Source organism: Podarcis filfolensis (assembly GCF_964270895.1).
Source record: "Podarcis filfolensis genome assembly, chromosome: 13".
NCBI lineage: Eukaryota > Metazoa > Chordata > Lepidosauria > Squamata > Lacertidae > Podarcis > Podarcis filfolensis.
In genome coordinates this window covers 31,835,567-31,860,828 of record NC_139615.1, presented here as the reverse complement: position 1 = coordinate 31,860,828, position 25,262 = coordinate 31,835,567, and the positions used below count along the sequence as shown (strand labels likewise).

The 25,262-nt window shown below is 46.4% G+C and overlaps 1 protein-coding gene across 6 annotated transcripts in view; it reads left to right on the top strand.

The window, feature by feature from the left end:
• The first annotated feature begins 4,106 nt into the window (after nucleotides 1-4,106).
• The window catches only part of OSBPL7 (oxysterol binding protein like 7), a 34,822-nt gene continuing 13,666 nt past the window's right edge, over nucleotides 4,107-25,262 (top strand). For 2 of the 6 annotated variants that reach the window (XM_083582691.1, XM_083582688.1), the window contains exons 1-13: nucleotides 4,819-4,957; nucleotides 13,226-13,442; nucleotides 13,781-13,903; nucleotides 14,333-14,386; nucleotides 14,558-14,671; nucleotides 16,129-16,260; nucleotides 17,340-17,466; nucleotides 18,505-18,608; nucleotides 19,326-19,418; nucleotides 19,973-20,102; nucleotides 20,957-21,105; nucleotides 22,562-22,657; nucleotides 23,626-23,757. In XM_083582691.1, the coding sequence (XP_083438817.1) occupies nucleotides 13,344-13,442; nucleotides 13,781-13,903; nucleotides 14,333-14,386; nucleotides 14,558-14,671; nucleotides 16,129-16,260; nucleotides 17,340-17,466; nucleotides 18,505-18,608; nucleotides 19,326-19,418; nucleotides 19,973-20,102; nucleotides 20,957-21,105; nucleotides 22,562-22,657; nucleotides 23,626-23,757 (1,353 nt within the window). In that variant the 5' untranslated portion in view covers nucleotides 4,819-4,957; nucleotides 13,226-13,343. The other 4 variants (XR_014540997.1, XM_083582690.1, XM_083582687.1 and 1 more) reach the window with 4 other exon arrangements.

The following is a 25,262-nucleotide window of genomic DNA, read 5'->3' as shown; positions in this document are numbered from 1 at the left end:
TTAACAAAAGCATTGCCTACACACTTTCAAGCCTATTGTCATAGCAGTAAAGGGTAGGAACTTGCTTTTTAAAAAATAACGTGCTGAGTGAAAACAGAATTGGAGGCTGTTGAATGGGATGTGGACCTTTTGCCATGACTTTGACGTTTCTGGCCTTTGTGCATCTTTGCTGTTGTTTCCATTTGAGCCTTTTGTGCCCTACCAGGAATGTACGGTTAAACAAGTCCAACCCTCTTTTTTCCTGTTGCATTCCTCCAACTTACCACTGAATGACCTGACAAAACACGCAGCCGTTTCTAGAATCTCTGTGGTCCCAGCATGAGTCATAAATGCATTCTGTGTGATAACAACCAGCTGTTCCTGAAAAGACAAAAATTGCTTTCCCCGCTGGTGGTCTGCCAAGTGACCAGTGAAAAGGCAATAGGCATGACAGAGCAAGTAGCAGTTCATTGCCCTAGGAACTCTTAATTTGCGAGGAAGGGTATGAGACTTCTGTAGTTGCCAGGCTCCTTTAATGGGGAGCCTTGACAGCTAAAGCAGGTTTGAAACAGGTTAAGATTTGTGGCATAATTAGACATTGGGGAGTGATTCATCTATGTTGTGGCTGGTTGTATCTGCTAAGCTTGTTTAGGAAAGGCATTCAGCGACATTTCCCGCCCGCCCGCCAATTGAGCACCTGTAGAGAGAGAGAAAAAGATTTGAAGAGAGAGGCTTTTTGAACTGAATACCATTTCTCCATAATCCAAAATACGCTTGGGCAGGTTGAGATTACTCAGTGGAGAATGTACCAACAGCTTCCTATTTTTCAAAGCCTCAAGCAGGATAACAATTGTAACTCTGTTGAACACCATAAAAATGCTATAGAAATAGATGATGTTATTTCATCTCAGATTAAGCACTGACAATTAATCCTTCAGAATTAGGCACTGGGAGGCAGATGTGCTTGTTACACCAAATGAATCGTAAGTTTTCATGAGACTCGGCTACATCATCGGCTGTAGAGGTTTTCCAAATACTAACCTCCAAAACATAAGTTTCCTTCCAAAGACTACACATCAGAGTGCACATAATTATGCTGTAAGGTAAAGGTAAAGGTACCCCTGCCCGTACGGGCCAGTCTTGCCAGACTCTAGGGTTCTGCGCTCATCTCACTCTAGAGGCCGGGAGCCAGCACTGTTCGCAGACACTTCCGGGTCACGTGGCCAGCGTGACAAGCTGCATCTGGCGAGCCAGCGCAGCACACAGAACGCCGTTTACCTTCCCGCTGGTAAGCGGTCCCTATTTATCTACTTGCACCCGGAGGTGCTTTCGAACTGCTAGGTTGGCAGGCGCTGGGACCGAACGACGGGAGCGCACCCCGCCGCGGGGATTCGAACCGCCGACCATGCGATCGGCAAGTCCTAGGCGCTGAGGTTTTACCCACAGCGCCATGGGATATAAAACTGCAAGAGGGGTTCAGAATTTCAAACCTCGGTGTATGGTAGAAAAGTGGTGACATCTAATCTTGGGACAGAAACTATTAGCCTAGCCAAAATAGATGAAGAGTCAATGATAGCTAATCTGGACCACAAAAGTCAGGAAATGTAAATAAAGGTAAATGGACAGATCCTGAAGACATAATTTATGTAGGCAAAAGCAGGCGGTTCCTGGGTGCTCTCACACTCAAGTACAGGGATTGTGGGCCTTTGAAGGGCCTAAAACATCTGAAGGACCACATAACTATTGGCCATACTGCCTGGGACTGAAGCAAGTTGAGTCCAGCATCAACTGGGGGCCAATGGTTCCACATCCCTGTTCTTCTATGTAACAAAGAAACGGAATCCAGAAGTAAGGTGTTCAGGCTAGCTTTGCTTTCAAGGATGACCTTTGGAGGAACATCCAAGGCTTCATAAACCATGGTTTATGGTGACATGGATAAGCAACTCCCACTGCATGCTGGAATGCACTAAACCAGAGTTCCCCATAATGTCTGAACCTGCCAGCTCTGGCTTAATGTTGATCAACAAATCAGGAAAATAGGCCAGGAGGACATCCTTAAATGGGATTGAATTTTGAGACACAGTTGTAGGGCTAGGGACAAAACCTGCCCCTGGTCTCAGACTCTAGCATGAGCAAGGCCAAAGAGCAGATTTAGTCCACACCTTGGGAAATCCAGCTGATATTATACAGCTGATATGGTACATTGCTTTTAGGCACACAAACCATGATTGATGTTGCTAGGAGAGCCGAGGATGGTTTGGAAAGGCAGCTGATAAGCACTCAAAAAGTAAATACAGTATAATATAAAATCAGTGGGCATGGTCTTGTAAACAATTGTCTTGCACAAACCTTACTGACATGAGTGGGAGAAATGCACTGATGACCATCACATTAATAGGGCCTGCTCAGGAGAACTTGCCGGATGATGTGAACAATTAGCACAGCCTAGGAAGCCGCCTTATAGGAAGTCAGAGCATTGGTTCATCTAGTCCAGGCTTCCTCAAACTCAGCCCTCCAGATGTTTTGAAACTACAGTCCCCATCATCCCTAACCACTGGTCATGCTAGCTAGGGATCATGGAAGTTGTAGGCCAAAAACATCTGGAGGGCCGAGTTTGAGAAAGCCTGATCTAGTCAGTAGTGGCTACACTCACTGACTGCCAGTGGCTCTCCAGAGATTCTGGGAGGGAGTCTTTCTCATCCCCACCTGGAGATACTGAGGGACTGATCCTGCAACCTTCTGCATGCAAAGGGTGTGCTCTGCTACTGAGCGATGGGCCTTCTCAGTGATTCCTCATATATTGTTTCATATATGTCAGGCTTCCTCACTGTTGGCCCTCCAGATGTTTTGAGACTACAATTTCCATCATCCCTGATTACTGGTGCAGCTAGCTAGGGATCATGGGAGTTGTAGGCCAAAAACAGCTGGAGGGCCAAGGCTGAGGAAGCCTGTTATATGTGATTGTTTCAATGGTGGTGGATGTGGTTATCGTTTAGAGACGCTTCGTAGGAAGTGACTCATAGATGGAATAAAATAAACAAATGACTACTAGCCTCCTCTTTCTCTTTAACAGCTTGTTTTTGTTGTAACTGACAGTCCTTTTGTGGTACTTTAAAGGCGGACAGATATATTGCATGGCACAAGCTATTGTGACCCAACCTGTTTTGTCGCACACAAACGCGACCAAATATTTTAAAAACTCTGAGTAAATGCAAGAGGCATAAGCCTTTCATATATTTCAGGGCCATTTGGTCTCGCTGTTAATCCCCCGCACCCCAGAGATGTATATCTCTGTGAACTGAAGATCATCATTCCATGCACCTGACGACGGGGCCTTGCAATTACAAAAGCATACATTACAACAAATCCATTCTTTAAGGGGCCGTTTGCAGCTTCTCTGTACTTGCACTGTTTGCTCCAGATAGGATCTGATCCCCCAAGCCTCTTTCAGAAGCATCGGTAATTATTTAAGTAGGGATTTTCGGATTATATATATGGCCAGGGTTGAAAATGAAAGCAGTTTGCAGAGTATTTAACAGGAATAATTGCACACACGCAATCCAGGCGAAACTGAGGACTTCTGGCGGCGGCGGGAGAACTTTTGCATAAACACAAATATAGAGATTTTAAAAACAACTCGGAGGGGCACCCCATCCTTGGCAGCTCAGTGGGTACTGAGCATGCTTAGTGAAAGAAGAACATTTAAGGAAGGGGGTGGACCAATCAATGGAGTATCTTGGAAAAAAGAATAATTGGTTCTGACCAGTAAGCTGTTCCGCAGTGGAATGGACTCCCTTGGGAGGTTGTGGACTTCCTTGGAGGTTTTTAAGTAGAGTTTGGATGGCCACCTGCGATGGATGCTTTGGTTGAGATTCCTGCATTAAAGAGGGTTGGACTGGATGTCCTCCAGGGTCCCTTCCAATTCTACAGTTCTGATTCTTTGGTTGGCCCTGTGTTACAAGAGCACTCCCGTTAGGACCTGAGGATAGGCTACTGCATAGCTGTCAACTTTCAGATTTGGAAATAAGGGATCAGCAGCCTCCAAAATAAGGGATCAGCAGCCTCACCTGTCCTGGGGACAGTCTACGGGATAACTGAAAATCCGGGATAGCAGCGGGAAGCAGCGGGAAACGGCGCTGGAATAAGGGAATTTCCCGCAAAAAAGGGAAAATTGACAGCTATGGGCTACTGCAACATTTTGTTGCAGCCGACAGAACTTCATGCCGTCACATCACTCACTCCGCTTGGCGCGGCTCCGCCCTGATGCTGCTGCAAACAGACCCCCAGTCCTAGTCGGGCAGATTTCCAAAGGAGAACTTCTCCCGTCGAGGGGCAACCACCCTGCACGGAGGCAGAAGACCAGCCGGCTTCCACCCGGTCCTCCAAGAGGCAGGGCGGCAGAGGCGAGCCAAAGCGCAGCCAAGCTGCAAAAGGTGGATTAACTCAAGAGCACCACCAGCGAGAGGGCTGGCTGCTTGCGACTTAGCTTGGCAGCTGCTTCCTGATTCCGGTTTGCAGCAGCAGCAGCAGCAACAAACAGCCGTTGCTGCAGGAATTGGAAAACGGAGAGTCCAGGGAGACGGGAGGCGAAAGCAAGCATCGCCTCTGCGCGCAGGTAGGCGGCTGATCAATAAAACCATCACTCTCTGCCCACCTCCTGCATCCCACTCTTGCCATGGGGCGGGGAGGGGGGCACCTCCTTTGCACTGTGTGTAGTTGGGAGGGCAGGAAGGAGGAGGAAGCAGGGCGGGTTGCTCGGGACTTTGCCCTGTGGACTGGACAGATGGGGAGTGGAAAGGAAGCCTGCTCTTTCTATTTTTGGTAAGGCAAATATTGCAGCCTGGCGAAGCGGGATTTCCTGGGACTGAGTGGGGCTGGAGGGTAAAGGGGGGTGGAAGTGTCAGGGAAAGAGAGACGCCGAGGAATTTTTTCCCCCACCTTCAGAGGGGAGGACTGTGGACCTACGGCCGAGAAAGAGGTCAGGAAATTTCCTAGTGGGGAGGGAAATAGGAGTGGGGTTTTTTTGTTCTGTTTTGATGGACAGAAACAGCCTGATGGGAATGTGGTCCAGGGAACGCATTGGCGGAGGGGGCTGTTGTTTTTGTTTTTGGTTCTTGTTTTTATTATGTATTTTGCATGGTTTTATCTTGTATTTTTTCTGCTGTGAACCGCCCTGGGAGCTGCGGAGGAAGGGCGGTATACAGATTTAATAAATAATATTAGTAATAGGTCTGGGAACTGTGGGATTTGGAGGGGATGTGATGGTTGCCTGAGGTGGGGGGAAGGTAAAGGCATTTGGGGAAGTGCGGCTTAAGGGACGGATGACAGATTGGCCCACAGAGAAAGTTTGTGCCCATTTCAAAGACATGTGGGGAGGAGAAAGGGGGATTTTGGTTTCAGGGAGAGATAAATAGGAGGGATTAGCTGGATTTTGACATCTATTATGCCTCGATAAAGAATCCAAAGGCTGGGGAATGTTGTTCTCTGGCCGAGAGAGTCATGGGCATGATTTTTCTCCGTGGCAAAGGTATAGGAGTGCTTGAAGTTTTGACTTGGGGAAGGGCCCCTGGGGGAACTGAGAGACTGTCGGGGGAAACTTGGGAGGGTCAGGTGAACTGTGCTCCACAGCATCAATAGATAGTGGATTATTCCACAGCACAGAGAAAAAATGTGAAGGGGAAGTGGGAGGGAAGAATTAATTGGAAAACTAACAGCTTGGTACAAAAGCAAGGGGTGCACAAAAGAAAAAGAAAAAGCGTAGAAATGCAGTCCTGGAAATAAACGTACCCAGAGGTTACTGAAGGGTTGGTTTGCGTGTGTGTGTGTGTGTGTGTGTGTGTGTACTGTATGTTGATTACTGTACACATTGATGTTCTCACTTGATGATTGCAACATCCTGCAATGACTTGGGTCCACATTCACGCCATAGGTCTAGTGCAGGGGTCAGCAAACATTTTCAGCAGGGGGCCGGTCCACTGTCCCTCAGACCTTGTGGGGGGGCCGGACTATATTTTGAAAGAAAGAAAAAAGAACGAGTTCCTATGCCCCACAAATTACCCAGAGATGCATTTTAAATAAAAGCACATGTTCTACTCATGTAAAAACACCAGGCAGGCCCCACAAATAACCCAGAGATGCATTTTAAATAAAAGGACACATTCTACTCATGTAAATACACGCTGATTCCCGGACTGCCCGCAGGCCGGATTTAGAATGCGATTGGGCCGGATCCGGCCCCTGGGCCTTAGTTTGCCTACCCATGGTCTAGTGCACTATGACACCACTTTAGGCAGCCATGGCCTTCCCACAAAGAATTCTGGGAGCTGTAGTCCGTTAAGGGTGCTGAGACTCACAGAACTACAATTCTCAGAGTGGCTTAACAATCAAATCGCTTTCCCCCGGAAACTCTGAGAATTGTAGCTATGGGAGAATAGGGGTCTCCCGACAACTTTCAGCACCCAGAATTATTTGGGGGAAGCCACAACTGTTTAAAGTAGCATCATAGTGCTTTAAATATCTGGTGTGCATGTGGCACAGCATGGGCCTTCACAGACTGAATTTTTGTATTGTCTCTGACACAACTATTTGTGCTGGAGTGGCTCATTCAACATCAGCAATGAATTACAGAGCAATCAAACATTGTGCGCGCCTACTTTCAAGGACCAGATCCTGAATTTATGAATTATTTCCGTGGAAAAGCATTGCATTTGGGCAGTCGTTGGATGATCTGAAATTTCTGTCTGTGGGGTAAGATCCGTGATGATGCATTCACACATCCGCACACCAGTCATCACTTGATGTTGCAGTCATCAGGTGATGCACATGCACATGTGTAAACCAGCTTTTATTTCCTTGCTGCACTAGAGTATTCAAATATTCCAGGATGCGTCTCCAACCTATGGAAGGAGATTCCTTGGGTCCCTCTTCTATTGCTGGAGTTTACAGTTTGATAATTCTTCTAAATGGATGCGACTTACAACAAAATGTCACTGTGTATTCCCGCCCCCGCCCCTAGCTCTCCAGCCAACAATTCCTTCTAAACAAGACATTCCACTATATCTGCTCCCCTCCCTATTCTGTCCCCCCTCTCCTATCTGCGCATGTGTGTACACACACACACAAACCATCCCTTCTTAATGAACTCTAAGCTTGGTACGCCCAGTTCCTTCAGCCTTTCTTCATTTAGGCCCCTTCTCTTCTTCGTAGCTCTTTCTCTTTTCTTGACTCCTTTCCAACGTTGCCAATGTCACTCCTGAGCAGTGGTACTCAGAACTGAATGTGCTATTATTCTAAATGGAGCCTTGCCAGTTACCAAGTCCAGCAATTCTATTAACTTCCCAAGAACTGAGAACTATGCTTTTGTTGCTACAGCCTAAAAACGTCATTGGGCATTGTTTACAGTGTACCATCAGAAATCGGGGGCGGATAACCACCAAACTTCCGGTTCCCGTTTACAGCTCCATTGTGGTGTTTGAGGGTCAAAGGGGGTGTCAGCCTTGGTGTCTAGAGAAGGAAACTAAGCTGATGAACGGCTGAGGCCTTGTAAAGGAAAAGTAACCCTGCTGTGTTTCCTCCGTCTCCACTTCTGACACTGATTGACAGCATAATCTTACTCAGAAGTAAGTTATATTGAATTCAGTTAGGCTTACTCACAGGTAAGTGGAGTTAGGCTTCCAGCCTTAGGCTGTGTATGCACTATACCAGGGGTGGCCAACTCCCAAGAGACTACGATCTACTCACGGAGTTAAAAACTGGCGGTGATCAACCCCCTTTTTGGGGGTTCAGGTCAAAGTTGTTGAGTTTTTTTTAGGAAGGAAGGCCCTGTTTTTTTGGGTTAAGGGCTTTTTTTAGGGGAGCCAAAGTTGCTGAGCTTCTTTGGGGGGAGCCAGTGATCTACCTGTGATCTACCACAGACGTCCAGTGATCTACCAATAGATCATGATCTACCTGTTGGACGTGCCTGCACTATACCCTTAAAGCACATTCAAAGTGCATTTCCCCCCTCAAAGAATTCTGGGTACTGTAGTTTGTAGGATTGCTGGGACTTGTAACCCTGTGAGGGGTAAACTACAGTGCCCAGAATTCTTTGAGGGAAAGAACATGCTTTAAAGGTGTAGTGTGTTTACGCAGCCTTACTTTGGAACCTCGGGAAACCACTTATTTAGCTATGGAAAAAGTTCATGTTTGTTTTAGTTAAGTCATGTGCAAATCAGCATTTAAGAAATGTAAAATATTACCCATGGAATTTTAATTGTAGCTATTGTTGCAGCTGCTGCAAATGCCCTCAGTATAAGAGGTGTTGCCACCCCATTATCCTTTATTAATATCCTGGCTTTTTCAGTTCCTCCCTTGGTTTCATTTTGGTGTCACCTGCTTGCTAAAAGCTCTGTAATGTTGTCTAACTGGGCCATTTAAGTGCTGCTCATGATTGACATAGGTGCCCTGCTCTAAAGAACCAGACCTATTGAGTTAGATCTGTCAGTGGCTGCTGGCTGTACCTATTTATAATACTTTTATGCCTCCTTTCTGGAAACCACCAAGGCAATGTCCAGAAAATCAGAATATGAGAACAACATAGTAAGAAACATGAGAATACAGTGCTATTTAAGGATGTGCAACGCAAGCCTAACCGTGGCTGCTCTACATCTGTGTCCAGTGGGGCTTACTCCCAGGAAAGTAGGGTTAGGATTACAGCCTTGAAAGGCCAAATGTATCACCCTAGAGCCTAAACAAACAAAATAAACAAAAGCCCCAGAGCCAGGAAGCAGGGTTCATTGGTTTATATGAACAAACAGGGCATAGCTACTTTACCCTAACCCTACATCACGGGGAGGTTGTGTAGATAAAATGTAGGGAGGTAATCCACTTTGAGCTTTTGGGAAGAAGCAAATAAATAAATGGTCTTTGCGCGGGTCTTATAAGACCTTCCTTACGTTCTCCCCGTCCGCGGCATGTCACCCTGATATATCCAGTTGCAACTCCACACACCTTTTTTTATATGCCGGCCTGTAACAAGAAGCTGCTGTTTATTAAGCCGAAACCTATTTTTAACACCCAAGGCAGGTGATGCGATGTGAGTGGTTGGAACTGACAGATGGCAGGCCGCTTGGAAGCCTTTAAAAGCGGCTGTCCCCTGAATAGGGCTTCCCCAATGCAGGTCCTTGGCACTCTTTACGTAGCCGTTCTGGTTGTTGTTCGTGCAGGTTCCAAAAACCTGAGTCATGTCATATATATAATATATATATGAGAATGAAAACCATGGACTCAATCGAGTGGGGAGGTCTCCTGTTCCAGTCTGAAATGAGCAAGTCGAAATGAGTGGGAAGAGCCACTACTGTTCTCCTGAGTTGTTCCCCTTCACTTCAACAGGGTGAGCTTCGGCTAGAAACCAGTGGAGAAAGAAACAAAATCCATAATGTAGAGACCTATGTCAGGGCTTTCTAAACTACGAATTCACTTTCCTGGGTGAATTTGCTGCACTCTTTCTGGCTGCTCCATCATAACTATGCTGTAGTAAAAGGGGCCAGGGATCTTGCCTTCCCTCAGCACCGGCTAGTGGCCCAACTGTGTCTCTTATCTGAACAGGGATAGCCTAACCTCTGTCGTCGATGCTCTGGTGACCTCTAGGTTAGATTACTGCAATGTGTTTTACGTGGGTCTGCCTCTGAAGACTGTTTGGAAACTTCGGCTGGTGCTGAATTCAGCAGCCAAGTTTCTCACCGGGGCAAGACGCTTTGAGCATATAGCACCAATCCTGGCCTGACTGCAAATTTGTTTCTGCTGGTTTTGACCTATGAAAACCTTAAATAGCTCAGGATCACAATGCCTCAAGGAGCGCCTCAGTCTCTGTGATCATCATCTGAGGCCCTTCTTCATTTCCGACCCACCCCCTGCGAGATTTCTGGAGGGTGGCAACACGAGACTGGGCCTTTTCTTTCTTTTTTTCTTTTTAAAACTTTATTCTAAAACCGAAAAAGAATTACAAATTTGAGACTGGGCCTTTTCTTGGGTGGCTCCCCGATTCTGGAATGCTCTTCCCGAAGAGACTTTCCTGGCACCATCGTTAATATATCTTTAGGTGCTGGGCAAAAACTTGCCTTTCTAACCAGGCCTTTTGGCCTTCACTATCTGTGGCCTTTCAGAAGTAGGTGGGACGTTTTTAATGTATCTTCCCTTGCCGCTTGGTTTTCATGTATCTGTGTGGGTTTTGCTGATTTTTGTTTGATTGGTTATCATTCGCTTTGGGCTGCATCGAGCAAGATAAAGCGATTAACAAATATAATAAACAATAATAATAATTCAGAGGTCTGTCAGGTATACAGAGAGAGAATGTAAGAATTCAGAGCCCAGGGTCCTTTCCATCAGGGGTGGGAAACCCCAGGCTCTGTGTGTTTGTGTGTGTGTAATGTGGCCCTTCAGGCCTCTTCACCTGGCCCTTGGGATTCTGCCCAGGCCACACCACCTTTCCCCAGGCTCGCCTCTCCTCAGACTTCCATTCTCCTTTAGCCTGGCTGGAATGTGTTCATGAATTGTGAAGGTGCCTCTGGCTTGTTTGAATGGAGGATGGAGAGATTGGATGGAGGTGCATAGCAACCTCTGACTTTTGCATGTTTGGACTGTATCCATTTCCCAGAAAGGTAGAAATTAAATCCCTTGTTCCGTTTACATTTGCTCTCCTGTCCTCACCCAACCGCAGGCATGTGCCTTTAGGAGATTGCCCATGAGGGGTGTGGCTCTCAGACCAAAGAACATTTTCCATCCCCGGGTTAGAACCTGGACAGCACACAGAACACCTTGTCAGCTTTCTCCACTACCTTGGGATAGATTTAATTCTATACCTGTGCCTGTGCATGCAATTAGCATATGCAAATATTATGTAAATTGGGGGGGGGGTCCTTTAGTCCTTTTCAGGTAGTGTTGTGAGGAGCCGCTCTCAGGAAACCTCAGATTTAGTGCTAAGCGAGAGACTCTCTTTTCTTCATGCAAACACAATTACGCAAATCAATTCAACATGTTTGCAAACGGGCTTCGTTTTGCATTGACTCTGCTCAGCGTGTTCAGATCCAGATTGTTGCTGAGAGTGGGGCATTTTTTGTTTTTTTTCCAGTAGTTGCTAAATTTGGAGGTTTGGGGCGAGGCACAGTATATATAGTGACAGAAGGAGAATGAGAAATGGGTGAGTGGCAGCTGTGTTTATGTGGCTGCAGACTAGGGGGGGGGGCAGGAATATGACCAGCTACAAGGGAGGATAACTTTTGGTGGGGGGTTGGAAGGGGAGGGAAATTTTTCCCTAACACCTCATTTTATTTGGTTATTTATTTGCTTATTAAATTTCTATCCTGACCTTCCTCCCCAAGGAGCTCAGTCTGGCAAATTATAAAACAGCAAAATGTGATGCATATACGCAGGTCAGGATTGGTTGAACAAGGTGGGATGTGGAGGGGAGATTGAGAATAATAATAATAGTAATAGTAATAATAATAATAATAAATAATAATAATAATACTAATAATAATAATAATAATAATAATAATAAATTATTTATATCTCACCCATCTGGCTGGGTTTTCCCAGCCACTATTGGCGGCTCTCAACAGAATATTAAAAACACGATAAAACACCAAACATTAAAAGCTTCCCTAAACAGGACTGCCTTCAGAAGTCTTCTAAAAGTCAGATAGTTGTTTATTAAGCCCATTTAATGAGTCAAGTTCACAGCAGTGGTAAGTTTTGAACTGTGAGTTTCCTGGCACTTTCCCCTTGCAGCTCATCTCAGTCCAGCAAACACAATCGGTGTGTAAAATCTGATTTTTGTAGGCACGGATTTGCTGCTCAGAGTGTAACCAGCTACCCAGATATACACATTTAGGCTCTCCATAGAGATCCCCATTGGCTGGCCCAGGTCACGTCCACACCACATATGGCTTACCACAAATAATCCTGGGAGCTTTAGTTTTTTAAGGTTGCTCCCAGGATTCTTTGAGGGAAGCCTGTGCTTTCAGTATGCTCTAAACCAAGGCGGGTCCAACGTCTCAGAACAAGTGGGCCGCAGGAGTACTTTGACACAGAACCCTGTGTCAAATCCGAGCGAGTGATGTAAGGCACACATTTCTTTTTCTTGCAAGTATTTCCCATTGATTTCTGTGGGGCTTGCATCTAGTTAGACTTGCCTAGGAGCAGGCTGCAAAGGGAGAACCTGTTTGCCAAGGGAGGAGAGATGGAAAATAGGTGCAGGTGAACAGTTTATCCAAAGCAGCAGCTGCAGCCGCTCAAAGAGTCTTGTGGGACAAGCAGGTGAGACTGATAAAAGGGTTAGCTGCAGAGATGACGTTCTGGAAGCCAGGCTCATCATAGAAAGGAGGTGGCATCCAGCTAATGAGAGGATTGTGGGAAATCAGTCACAGCAATGGATTATAACCTCTCTCCTTTAAAATATATTTCTCCCCTCTGTCCTTCTCCTTTCCTGAGTGTGTCTTGGTCTAGGGTTTGTTTGCTAAATCCTGCAACTGGGGGAGGAGGAAGACGGTATTTCTGTTTAGTTATTGTTTGCTGATAAGAGTTAATTTTATTGTGTCCTATTCTAATAGATTATTGAATATTACTTTATTTTATATAAGTCATTTCATTTTAAAGCTATGCTTTATTATGACTTTTTGTGTTACAAGATACTTTGTTGTATATTTTGTTGCTGCAAACCACCGTGTGTATAGTACAGTGGCACCTCGGGTTACAGATGCTTCAGGTTATAGACTCCGCTAACGCAGAAATAGTACCTCGGGTTAAGAACTTTGCTTCAGTATGAGAACAGAAATTGCGTGGTGGCAGCAGGCTCCATTAGCTAAAGTGGTACCTCAGGTTAAGAACAGTTTCAGGTTACGAACAGACCTCCAGAACGAATTATGTTCTTAACCCGAGGTACCACTGTAATAGAGAAAGGCAGTATGCAAATTAAAAGTGAAATGAAATGAAGGGAAGAAAGTTCACATTTTGCAACCAATCAAACATAGAAATGCAGAAATGAAAGAACATCCAAACTCACGTTTTATTTCCCAAAACGAAAGAACGAGTAGTTGTTTGGAAATGTAATCATTCGTTGTCTTCCTTTCATCCAAGATAATGGTTGTTTTGTTGGTCTTCCTCGCTTTTTAAAAGCGTTCCTCTGTGGAAATCCCCGGTTCTCTCTGCTTTTCCTTGTGCTGAACTGTAATAAGGATGTTGAGCCTTGTTTTTTGGTCTGTCTTCTCAGCTGCCCTTCTGAATGTGATGCTCAGGAAAGGAGGGCAAGGTTCTGACCGAGAGCGGCATCTCTGACCCTTCCTTGGCATCCAGAGAGGGCATTGGCCAAAGAGACGGACTGCACAGGAATGGGTAGCCATGAGAAGGACCCATCTTCTCCCAAGAGGGCTCCGCCCCCCTCTCGCTCCAACAGCACTGTGTCTTCCAAGCACAGCATTGCTCGGCAGGTGAGATGTCTCCCCTCTGACCAAGAGCGGGTAGCCTGAGACCCTCCAGATGTTGTTGATCTCCCAACACCCATCATCCCTGTCCATTGGCCATACTGGCTGGGCTGGTGGGAGCTGCCGGCCACTCCTGGAGGAACCGCATAAACAATCTACACACATCCCAGAGGTTGGTGGGAGGGGCATTCAGGTCAGTGGGTGTGGCCTAAAGGTTAACCAATGGGTATGTCCTTTAATCAAAGCCTTTGGACTGCAGTGTAAAACTTCAACCAGTTTTCCCTCTGGGAGAACACCCTATCCCTTCTGTCTAATGTTGTTGTTTTTTTAAAAAAATATTCTAGGGTTCCGAAAGCTGGGAGGTGGTGGATGAGCTGCGGATCCAGAGCGGGGTCATTCAGGAGCCAGAGAGGCAGGAAGGCTACCTGTTGAAGAAGCGGAAATGGCCCCTGAAGGGCTGGCACAAGGTGAGAGATTTGAGAGCCCCGTGTGTGTATTGGGAATTGCTGGTTGTGGGTGCGGTTGGTACTCCTGTTCTAGTGTGATGCCAGACTTCCTGTGGTTCTAAACTGTGGTCCCTTCCAGGCCTTTGGAATGTAGGTTCAATCAACCTGGGACCAGAGTGGATCTCTTGCAGCTTACAGTGCTGTAGGAAAACCAATGTGTCAAACTAACTCATCCCACATTCACAATAACTCACGTGAACCCCGTAAGATTCATTCCTATGTAGGCCACTTCTTCTGCTCAATCTCCTGTTCCTCTCACGGTTCTCTGGACTGGGGCAAAGGGTATATGTGTGAAAAGGGTGGATATTTTTCTTGTGCCTCAGATGGTTTTTTGACCACACGGATATTTGTGACTTCTTTCTTTTCTTTCTCCCCTTCTCTTTCTCAAAGCGCTATTTTGTTTTGGAAGATGGGATTTTGAAATATGCCACCACACGCCAAGATGTGAGTACAGGGTAGGGAGCCTGGGATGCCTGGGTTTCGATGAGGTGGGGACTCACGGGAATCGAAGAGCAGAAGTGGCCAAAGGGGGACGTCAGAGATCAATGAGATTCATAGAGCAGAGCTCAAAGGGCTGGGTCAGTATTCATTTCACCATTTCACCCTCCCTCCCAGGTCTTGAAGGGGAAGCTTCACGGCTCTGTTGACGTCCGCCTGTCTGTCATGTCGGTCAACAAGAAGGCGCAGCGTGTAGATCTGGACACAGAAGAGAACATATATCATCTCAAGGTAAGGCGTGCAAAAGAGGAACCTCATGCAGGTTGCGGGGTTGTGGTTGTGGTTGTGGTAACAGGACAGGATGGGACAGAAAAGCATAAGGAACTGAAATGGAAAAAAGGCAAAAGATTTATACGGTCTGAAGAGAAACCAGATGGAAAACTGGAAAAGGAAGACTGGGTGAGTGAATGGGAAAGGTCAAATGCCAACCCATCATTTAGCCTTGAAGAGGTTGTTGGGCCTTGATTTTCCCAATCCAGGAAATGGGAGCGTTAGCCTGAGGATGCGAAAGCTGAAAGTCCTGATCTGGCAAATGACACCTGAAAGGAAGTTTCAGTTTGCTTGCCTCTTGTTCTGGATGAACAAAGGTTTACTGGGAAACGAAGATAACAGTACGCGGCACAGTAATGTGTACAGTGGTACCTTGGAAGTCAAACGGAATCAGTTCCGGAAGTCCGTTTGACTTCCAAAATGTTCAGAAACCAAGGTGCGGCTTCCGATTGGCTGCAGGAAGCTCCTGCAGCCAATCGGAAGCCATGGAAGCCGCATCAGACGTTCGGGTTCCAAAGAAGGTTCGCAAACCGGAACACTGTCTTCTGGGTTTGCAGCGTTCGGGAGCCAAAATGTTTGACTCGCAAGGCATTCGATAGGCACTGTGTATCATCTAGGGTTGGAAAGCTCTGCATGAATGTAACTACCTTTGTGGTTCTCTGGGTCAGGGTATCATGTAAAAAAGAGAAGGCTTGTCCTATTGGTTTGGCTTGCATTGTTGCTCTGGGTTCAAATCCAAGCTAATGCATGAACACCAGGGCCCATAACCAGGAGGATTCTGTGGGCATGTAGAGTGTGGGGAAAGGTTTCTCCCCAGCTGTAGCAAACCAAGCTAGGTAGACATCCATTGCCATTCACTGGGTTTAGCTTTCAGTGCACGTTTTCCTAGCAGTTCCTAAAACATGCAGGAAGCTGAACATGGTATATATCAGTGGTATCGTCAGATCTGTTTGCTACAAGCTTGGAGCCCTCGCCTGCGGACTTTCACGATGCTTTGATTGTGGACCGGATTGTTTTGTGGATTCTGTAGTCTGAGTGGAACAATGCTGACAAGGTCTTTGTCTGCGTTTGCCTTTAAAAAGAAAAAAAGGGGGAAGCTTTAATTATTACACTACATAATTCTTTGTTATGTTGAAAAATTGTTATGTATTTAAAAACCTAATAAAAAGATCTGAAAAGAAATCTAGGCAGCTTTAATTTGTAGGAGAACAAGCATCTTGCTCTCCTCAATAATGAAAACTGAGATATTTTGAATCCGATGGCTGCAAATCTCCACGGTTTAGGTTGAGGATCAGCTGCGCTCAGGACCCTATCAGCTCTTGGGTTCAGATTTCAGACATCAGTGTAAACCTCTACTTGGACAGGTATCTTAATTCCCACCGCCCACCTTTGTGCTCCTAACGGTTCCTTCCTTCTAGATTAAATCCCAGGAACTCTTCAATAACTGGGTGGCCAAGCTCTGCTCACACCGCCAAGTGCAGAAGTTGGATGCCTCCCAAAGGCAGTACCTGACAAGTAGCCATGGTGGAAGAGCCTCACATCCTACACAGGTGAGTTGGTGGAAAGGGTGGGGGGAAAGAACTTTTTGTGTTGCGCAAGATGGATGGGAAGGGACATGCATATGGAATGATGGTGGGGTGAATGGACAGGGGACTCCAGTGTCCCTCCTTGGTTCTTTCCCCTTAGTCATATGCAGGAAGAAGAGACTTGGGGCCCGGACTCCAGATGCCTTCTTTATTACACATTCATGACAGTTTGTGCACATGATGGCATCAGCGGGTTACACGTAGATCCTGCTTTCAATGCTGTTTGTACCTGCAACAGTTCTGGGGCAGACACACCACTTCGTTTCCAATCGGTGCACGTCTCGTAACTTCCTGCTGAAATCCTGTCATTTTTCAAATGAAAGGAATGTTACAGCAGTCTTTTTTTTGTGCCACTTTTGTTGTGCTACAGCGCAAGAGCTGCCCACTGGAGGGCAATAATGCTGTATCATTCTGGAAGGATGCACTATTTTTGTATCAGTGGCATATTGCTGAATAGACCTGCCAAAAAAACCCCAAACCAGTCTGGAGGGGCCCTTACATAGCTCTGGCAGGAAAGAGTTGCTTTATAGGCCAAAGTTAAGCTTTGGTGGTTCCCGTGGAAATGTTAAGTACATCTAGCAAATACATTTGTAACATTCAGCTGCTAAATTGCGTCGGCTGTGTGTATAACTGAATTTGTACATCTCCAGATGTTGTTGTACATTTCCAGCTTCCAATACTAGCTAGCCATACTGCTTGAGGCCTGTGGGAGTTGAGAGTCCAATAGCATCTCAAAGGTCCCTACCCCTAGGATGACTAAAGAGCTGCGAGTTCTCCAACACCACTTTATGTGTCTTTGTAAAAGAGTTTAAAGTATTGGCACTTAGCTGGTTTCACCTCTTGATTTATAGAGAAAAGGGGTGTTGAAATCCTAAAATGACTTTGCCTCTGCTGTTCAGCTTTGTGCCCGGGTCCCAGGGAGAGCTTCCTGGTGAACAAGAGGCTAAAAGCTCACAGCTGTGGCCTGCAAAATGGACACGCCTCCCACAATCCTTTGCTCTTAGCTTCCGTTCGGCCCACATCTTCTTGCCTCCTTCCTGCAGGCCTGCAGCTCACGGCACCGCATTCTGATGTCCGAGAGTGCCCCTGCCTTGTCTTCCCTGGCCGGCCCCCGAGACAAGGTGAATTCTTGGCTGAGCGACAGCAAAGGCCTGGACAGGTGCTCAGCAGGTGAGATGGGATCTTCTTACCGCTTGCCTAGAACAATTACCCTTTCGCCTTCCACCATTCCCAGCTCCCTCTCCTCTGCTCTTCTAAGCCAGCACTCTTTCTGAAGCACCGTCAAGCTTCTTGACATCTGCATTTGCTGCTGCTGGGGAACCCTTTCCTATTCCATTGATCTCTCTCTCTCCTTCTAGCACCTTTCCAGTAAGAAGGCTTTTCCCTGGGGGGAGGGTCAGCAGATCAGAAGTGGGCTAAGTAGTTGGAGGGGGGCGGGAATCAGTGACCGTTATAAGCCAGAATGAAGGGGCAGCCTGTGGGTCAGAGAGTCTGTGCATGCTGTAGTTCTTTGTGGGAATTTGGCTTCCAAACTATGCTCAAAGTGCAAGCCACCCACCCAATGTCTCCACAGCAGGGGTCAGCAAACTTTTTTGGGAGGGGGCCGGTTCACCGTCCCCCAGACCTTGTGGTGGGCCGGACTGCATGCACACACACGCACATACACACACACGGCGGAGGGGGCTTCTCTCTCCCCCCCAGCCCCTCCCCTCCCCCTGCCTACCTGTGGTGCTGCCGGCGCAAGGGTGGGCTGGCTCCAGAGAGGCTCTGCCCAAAATGGCGCCCAGCCAGCTCATCCCAGCCCCCTTCCTCCTCTACGCAGGGCAGGGAGAAGCCAGGAGGAGGAGGGAGGAGGCGCCGTGGTGTGTGAGAGGGAGAGGGGAAATGGCACCCCCAAAAAATGGCGGTGCAGAAAAAAATGTAACAAACAGAATCCACACGATCCACGGACCGTCAGCAGGCCGGATCCTGAGGGAAAATCGGTCGGATCTGACCCGCGGACTGTAGTTTGCCGACTCCTGCTCTACAGTGCTGCCATGATATAGTATGCGCTGTCTTCCAAATGCTCACTGACCAAAGAACCGATGTATTCAACAGACAGGAAGTCCCGCCTCCTGACTCCCTGGCCTGTTTCTGCCATGTTAAATCTGCAGACATCGCCCATGCGTGCTCTTTCCGAGTGCAAAAATTTGGTTTCTTTTTCCTCAGAACTCTCTGAATGTCAGGGGAAACTTCAAGAGCTCAACCGGATGCTGCAGAGTTTGGAGACCCTGCACCGCATTCCATCTGCTCCCCTCATCTCCAATAGTCAGGTATGTAGAGCGGCGATGGCAACAAGTCATCCTCACCTGAGGCCCTTCCTCCACGAGAGGTCCAGAGGGTGGCAGCCTGAGAACAGGGCCTTTTCTGCAGTGGCTCCCCACTTGTGGAATGCTCTCTCCAGGGAAGCTCTCCTGGCGCCTTCATTACATATCTTTAGGCGCCAGGCAAAAACATTCCACTTCTCCCAGACCTTTGGCTGTTTAAACAATCTATGGCCTTTTAAACTGTGTGCGTTTTTTAATTGCTTTTGTTTGTTATCATATTATGTATTTTTGTGTTTCTATATTGTAAGCCGTCCTGTGGAATAATAGAATTGTAGATTCTGTTATTTGGGTTGTTGGGTTGTTGTTTTCGTTTCAATTATATATTTTGTGGTTTTATATTTTGATTTTGTGCTGTGAACCACCCTGAGTCCTCCGGGTATAGAGCATAATAATAATAATAATAATAATAATAATAATAATAATAATAATAGATTTGTAAGGCATCTAGCCCAACCCCCTACAGTGCAGTTGCCACTGGCTCTGGAGTTGCTTTCTTGCCATTTCAGTAATGTAGAAACCATGGGCTTAGAACAGATTTGCATGGTTATGTACCCACTCTTACAACATCTGCCAAATTGAGGAATTCCTGCTTTGAGTTCTCTGACACTGAATAAACTTTCGATGGCAGCTGTGGCAGGAGACTCTTTCTTGATTTTCTTACAGACCTCAGCGGGCACGGAGAGACCCAGGAAAGGGAAGAGATCCACTCGCATCTGGTGCACTCAGAGTTTTGCAAAAGATGACACGATAGGCAGGGTGAGCTGGCTTGGGACTGGGGTTGTCTGTTCTGATATAGCAGTGATGGCCAAACTTGGCCCTTCAGCTGTTTTGGGACTACAATTCGCATCATCCCTGACTGCTGGTCCTGTTAGCTAGGGATGATGGGAGTTGTAGTCCCAAAAACAGCTGGAGGGCCAAGATTGGCCATCACTGTGATATGGGGTGTGTGAGAGGGTTTGTGTCTAGCTTAGAAAGTGGAGGGTGGCATTTTGCATTGTCTTGCTGTTATTGAGAGAGCAATCCTTTTCTGGGACAGAGGAGAAAGGCCTTTTAAGCAGTGCTTTTAAAATGTTTAGGTGTACTCTCATTTTGACTCAAGAAAATCACCACTTTATAGTTCATATTGGGGAAAATAAATACAGTAAGTGGACAAAAGTACAGAGATTTACAAAATGTTTGGGGTATGCGTACCCCTGCATCCCCGCAGGGAAAAAAAAGCACTGCTTTTAAGTAATATGAAAGGGGAGAGGGTGCGATGGGGGAAATGTTCTACTTGGGTGTCTAAACCAGAAGTGTTTTGTCGCCTGCAGGTGGGGCGCCTGCATGGCTCTGTACCCAACCTTTCAAGATATTTGGAATCCTGTCAGAACCAAGCCATCTTTAGCGTCCCTCCGGAATACAGCCAGCTGCAGAGAAGTTTCTGGATTTTAGCACAGAAAGGTCAGCTTGTGGCAGGTGTTGGCTATTGTTGTTCGCAACGCTCAGGAATGACAGTCCTACTTTACCTATATTTGTTATTTTTGTTGTGGGTGGAGAGGGATGTGCTGATTTCGAAGGTCGACAGAGCAGGAGCATGAGAGAGATTGGAAGGAAAGATTGTTTTATGGGCTTGTTCCTTTTTTTGAGGGGGGTTAATTCCCCCCATGTCCACAAACCTATTCTTTGCCGCGATAAATCACAGCGTTGTGACTGAAGCAACCCAGATTCTGTACAAAGGAAAGCTGGATTTTGTGTCCTGCATAAATCGCAGAAATGTTCTTGTTTTACATAACTAGTTCAGCTTCTGCAGAACAAGGGGAGTGTATCTATGGGCTACTTTCAAAATGAGGCTGCATTTTAAATAGCGTTTTAACCTGTATTTTAAATTGGGTTTTTTCTTTTCCTATTATGTTTTTACTGTGATTTTACTAGTGTTAGTCGTCCTGAGCCCGGCTCTGGCCAGGGAGGGTGGGGTATAAATAAAATTTATTATTATTATTATTTTTTATATATATATATATATATATATATATATATATATATATATATATATATATAAATACACACACATACACACACACGCGCGCGCGCGCCTTGTTCCCCAATTCTGCTCACACACTTCACTCCACTTCTTGAGTTTTCATTGGGTGTTATATACATTTGTTTTCAAATTGGTCAAGGTGGCCTTAAGGGCTAGAAACTCCTTCCTTTAAAAACAAAAGTTGATCATTCAAGGATTCTGGAGTCCTTACTGAATGTCTGGTTCCTTATGAATGATGGGATCTGCTTTGCCATTTGCTTTCCTCCTTTGCCAGTTCATGGCTCCCTCAGTAGCGTGCTGGCCGTGCTGACGGCGGAGCGAGACCGTCTCCAAGAACTGCAGCGGACGCTCGATCTGCAACGCTCCACTATGTCTTCCGCACAGGGTGGTCGTGGGGGTGGCATCGGCATGGCAGCAGCCGGGGTAAGGCTCCTCCCACTGTCCTCTGGCACGCTCGCCAATTGCTGGTTTTAAAACTTTGCTGGTATAGAATTATTACTACTTTTTTAAAAAAATGTTAGATGCTTATACCAAAAAAACAACAACCCAACATATGCAGAATACTGCAGCATTGGCACAGAATAGATCAATCAGTGTACAGTACCGTATTTTTCGCTCCATAAGATGTACTTTTTCCCTCCTAAAAAGTAAAAGGAAATGTGTGTGCGTCTTATGGAGCGAATGCAGGCGGGAAAAGCCCCCAAGAGCAGCACACATGCTCCGCGCGGCTCTTGCGGGCTTTTCTATGAGGTGGGAGAAGGGCAGCCTGTCACTGAGGGGCTGTCCTTCTCCCACCTCGTAGAAAAGCCCCCAAGAGCCGCGCTCCCCTTTCACGAGCCACGTGGAGCGTGTGTGTGGCTCTTGGGGTCTTTTCTCCCCCCTGGGGAAAAGCCTGCAAGTGCCACACACGCGCTCCATGTGGCTCGTGAAAGGGAGTGCTGAGCAGAGCCTGGGATGCATACAGGCTCTGCTCAGCGCTCCCTTTAAAAATATTTTTTTTCTTGCACTCCCCCTCTAAAAACTAGGTGCATCTTATGATCAGGTGCCTCTTTGGAGCGAAAAATACAGAATATATAAAGTCAAGAGCATGAACTTAATTTCAGGCAGGTAAAGGGAGTCTGACTGTCTCTGCCCCCATTTCTTCAGGTGGCTTTGGGCACACACGCACCCCAGCCCTTCTGGGGGAATGCAAACCTTGACCAAAAGAAGTTTTCCATCTTTGATTTAAGTATATGCCCAAGTCATAGAGAATATGGGGCTCCACAGATGTCTCTTTTTAGTTGTGCATTCATGATGGATTTGGGCTCACAATGGTGTTGGGGCAGGTATAAGCGGTCCCGTTTTCAATGCGAACATTTTGGGGGCAGGCATACTGCTTTTGTTTCCAATCTGTGCGTGCTGAAGCCCTGTCAAATAGTGCACCACAAACATGCCACTTAATTTATTTAATTTTTGCCTCACTTTTGTTGCGCTATATTGCAAGAGTGCCCTTCCAAATGACAGTGATGTGATAAAATTCGCAGCCCCCAAATGCATCAGTGGAGACTGTATAAGCCCTGTTCTGCCTCCTTCCAGGTCCAAAAAGACCTACGCATTGGCGATTGCACGTCAATAGGACGCACCTAAAATGGTCGCCACCTGTAGATAATAGATATTACTATTATTGCATCGATGACATGTTGCAGGATACACCCACAAAAACAAACAAACCCCAGTCTGGAGGGGTTCCGTATCTTTCTGGTGGTTTTAAGCGCTGGTACCTCACGTTTGAGAAATTTAAGCATTGCCTGGTCTATGATGCTCTACATGGCAATTTCTTTATCTATATTCCGCGGCCCTCTCTAAATTCCTCCTTTCCCCCCTCCTGGCTTCTCTGCAGACACTGGACAATATGGAATGTATACGCCGTTTCCATTCTCTCTCCATCTCCTCGGACACAACCCTGGACTCCTTTGCCTCATTTAACCCTGATGAGGTAAGCTGTCCTTTTTTTTACAGCAGAGAAAACATGTGCCGCTACATGCTAGCTGGGGCTGATAGGAGTCTTAGTCCAAAACGACTGGAGGGCACCAGGTTGGCAAAGGCTGCTGCAGGCTCTTAACCTGATCAGAGAGTATTGCAAAGAGCTCCAGGCAAACCCAGAGATGAACTGAGCAGCCATATTCCATCCTGTTTTGAGTTTCACTGGTGATTGGTCATAGATCTGTTCCGTTGTGTTGCGTGTAACTTTTCGGAAAGAAAAAAAAGCCTGCATTTAAACTATGCAATTCATGTGCGGATGAGCCTTTGGAGTCCAATTTGGAAGCAAGTTCAGGAGTGATGGATTGGGCTGATCCACTGCAAAATAAACAGACCAGACAAACTCCTGAGTCCCTAAGGCAGGCTGATCCCTTCCAAACCACTAAAAGCGGTTACTTTTATTACTTAATTACTTAACAGGTTGTGACTCTGGCCATTAGGCTGGATGTTAGATTTTTAAAAAGGACTATAGAGAGATTCATGGGAGGTGAGGGAGGTGAGGTTCATCCACAACTATTGGCCGTGATACTTTCAGGTTAAGGGATGTGGGTGGTGCTGTGGTCTAAACCACTGAGCCTCTTGGGCTTGCCGATCAGAAGGTCGGTGGTTCGAATCCCCACAGCGGGGTGAGCTCCTGTTGCTCTGTCCCAGCTCCTGCCAACCTAGCAGTTCGAAAGCACACCAGTGCAAGGAGATAAATAGGTACTGCTGCAGCGGGAAGGTAAACGTTTCCGTGCGCTCTTATTTCCGACATGGTGTCCCGTTGTGCCAGAAGCGGCTTAGTCATGCTGGCCACACGACCCGGAAAGCTGTCTGTGGACAAAGCCGGCTCCCTTGGCCTAAAAGCTAGATGAGCGCTGTAACCCCATAATTGCCTTTGACTGGATCTCTTGGCAACATTTTTTTTCTTTTTCTGCCCTCTAGCCAGATGCCCTGTTGGTTAAAGGTCAGGAGCAGCAGCTCTCCAATCGCAGCATCGTGTCTCTCTCCGACTCGCACACGGAGTTCTTCGATGCCTGCGAGGTTTTCCTGTCGGCCAGCTCATCTGAGAATGAGGTTGGTGGATATAGCCATTTGTGGGGGAGAGTCTTTAAAACAGGAATCTGTGGCCCACTAGTTGTTCCCGGGCTACAGCTTCCATCATCTGGAGGTGCACGGGTTCCCCATATAAATAAACAAAATGATTGTGGTAATTGAGAGCAAATGGTCAAAACCCATCATTTATGGTGACACACATCAACAGGTGAAATTATAGCTGATCCCAGCATAATCTTCCCTGCTGCAGATTAATTGCAAGGTGTTCTTACAGGCCGTTAGGAGAGAGTGGTTGTTTCAGTAGAAAACCCACCCTTTAGCACTCAATCAGAGCAAACGTCGGTTCGGTGTTTCTGCAGATGGACGTTTGCTCTGGTTGAGCCCTAAAGAGCAGGTTTTTGTCGGGAAAGCTCTGGAGCATGAAAAATGCTTGGACACAGAGCTTTAAAGAGCAGGCTGTGCCTGGAAAAAGTGAAGGAAAGGTAAGTGTGAATACGGTCAGTGTCTCTACCTGCTGATGCCTGCAAAAATAACCAGCAACCTTTAAATAGGACTTCCTGCTTCCTGCTGTGGGAAATGGCTGCCTCCCACAATAATTTGGATTGTAATTTGATTTTTTTGTGTGCTTTTTTCCTTGATTTGGATTACGATTGGATTTGATTTGTTTTTAATGGAAAACTAATAAAAATTATTTTAAAAAAGAAAGAAAAAAATAACCAGCAACCACAAGAAAATGCACTATAATGTTGCCCAATTAACTTCCTGCACATCTGAGCTCATATTCTTATAAACAACTGTTGGTGAGTGATTCATTTTTTAAAAGATAGGCCTTGGCAGCATTTCTTTTTAAAAAAGCAGTGGGAATGGTAAATAAATTGTATTTAGATTTTAATCCAGCTTTTCAGATCTTGTGTCACACGCTCCATATCCGTGTAAGTTTTAAAAAACAAACAAAAAACAAACAAATAGAATTACATTTTTGTTGCTGTGTCTTCACTGTCGTTTTTTTTCTCTCTCTCTCGTCCTTTTGTGAATTAGCCAGCAGCAAAGCCACTCCCCCCCGCCTAGCAGCTGCTGTCCCCCCCAATCCCCCCCAGTGGCCCATTCCCACCCCAGCTCCTCATATACATCTGCCCAGATCTTTTATGTTCAGTCTCTTTCTCTTCGCTCCCTCTTCCTAGTAGAAGGTCAAGGCCTAGCCCAGTTCTGCAACGTGTTCTCTTAGGCCTCTCCTCCTCCTCCTCCTGCTTTTCTACCACCTTTTCTCTTTCGGACACAACTCTAGGTGCCTGCTTCAAATTGAGAGACTCAGGAGCACTATGGTATTGAATTTCACAATCCCCTGCTTGCATGCAGCTCTTCCCATGAGTCTTGAAGGCATCTGAGGAGATGGCTGGACTTTTCCAACTTGCTGTTCCTTTGATGTCCAAGGCCTCAACTCGTGGCTTCTTCTTTTGATTGCTTCAAAGAGTTCTGTGTCACAGCCCTTACCATCTCTGCAATGTGGACCTGGAGGATCCTGTGAA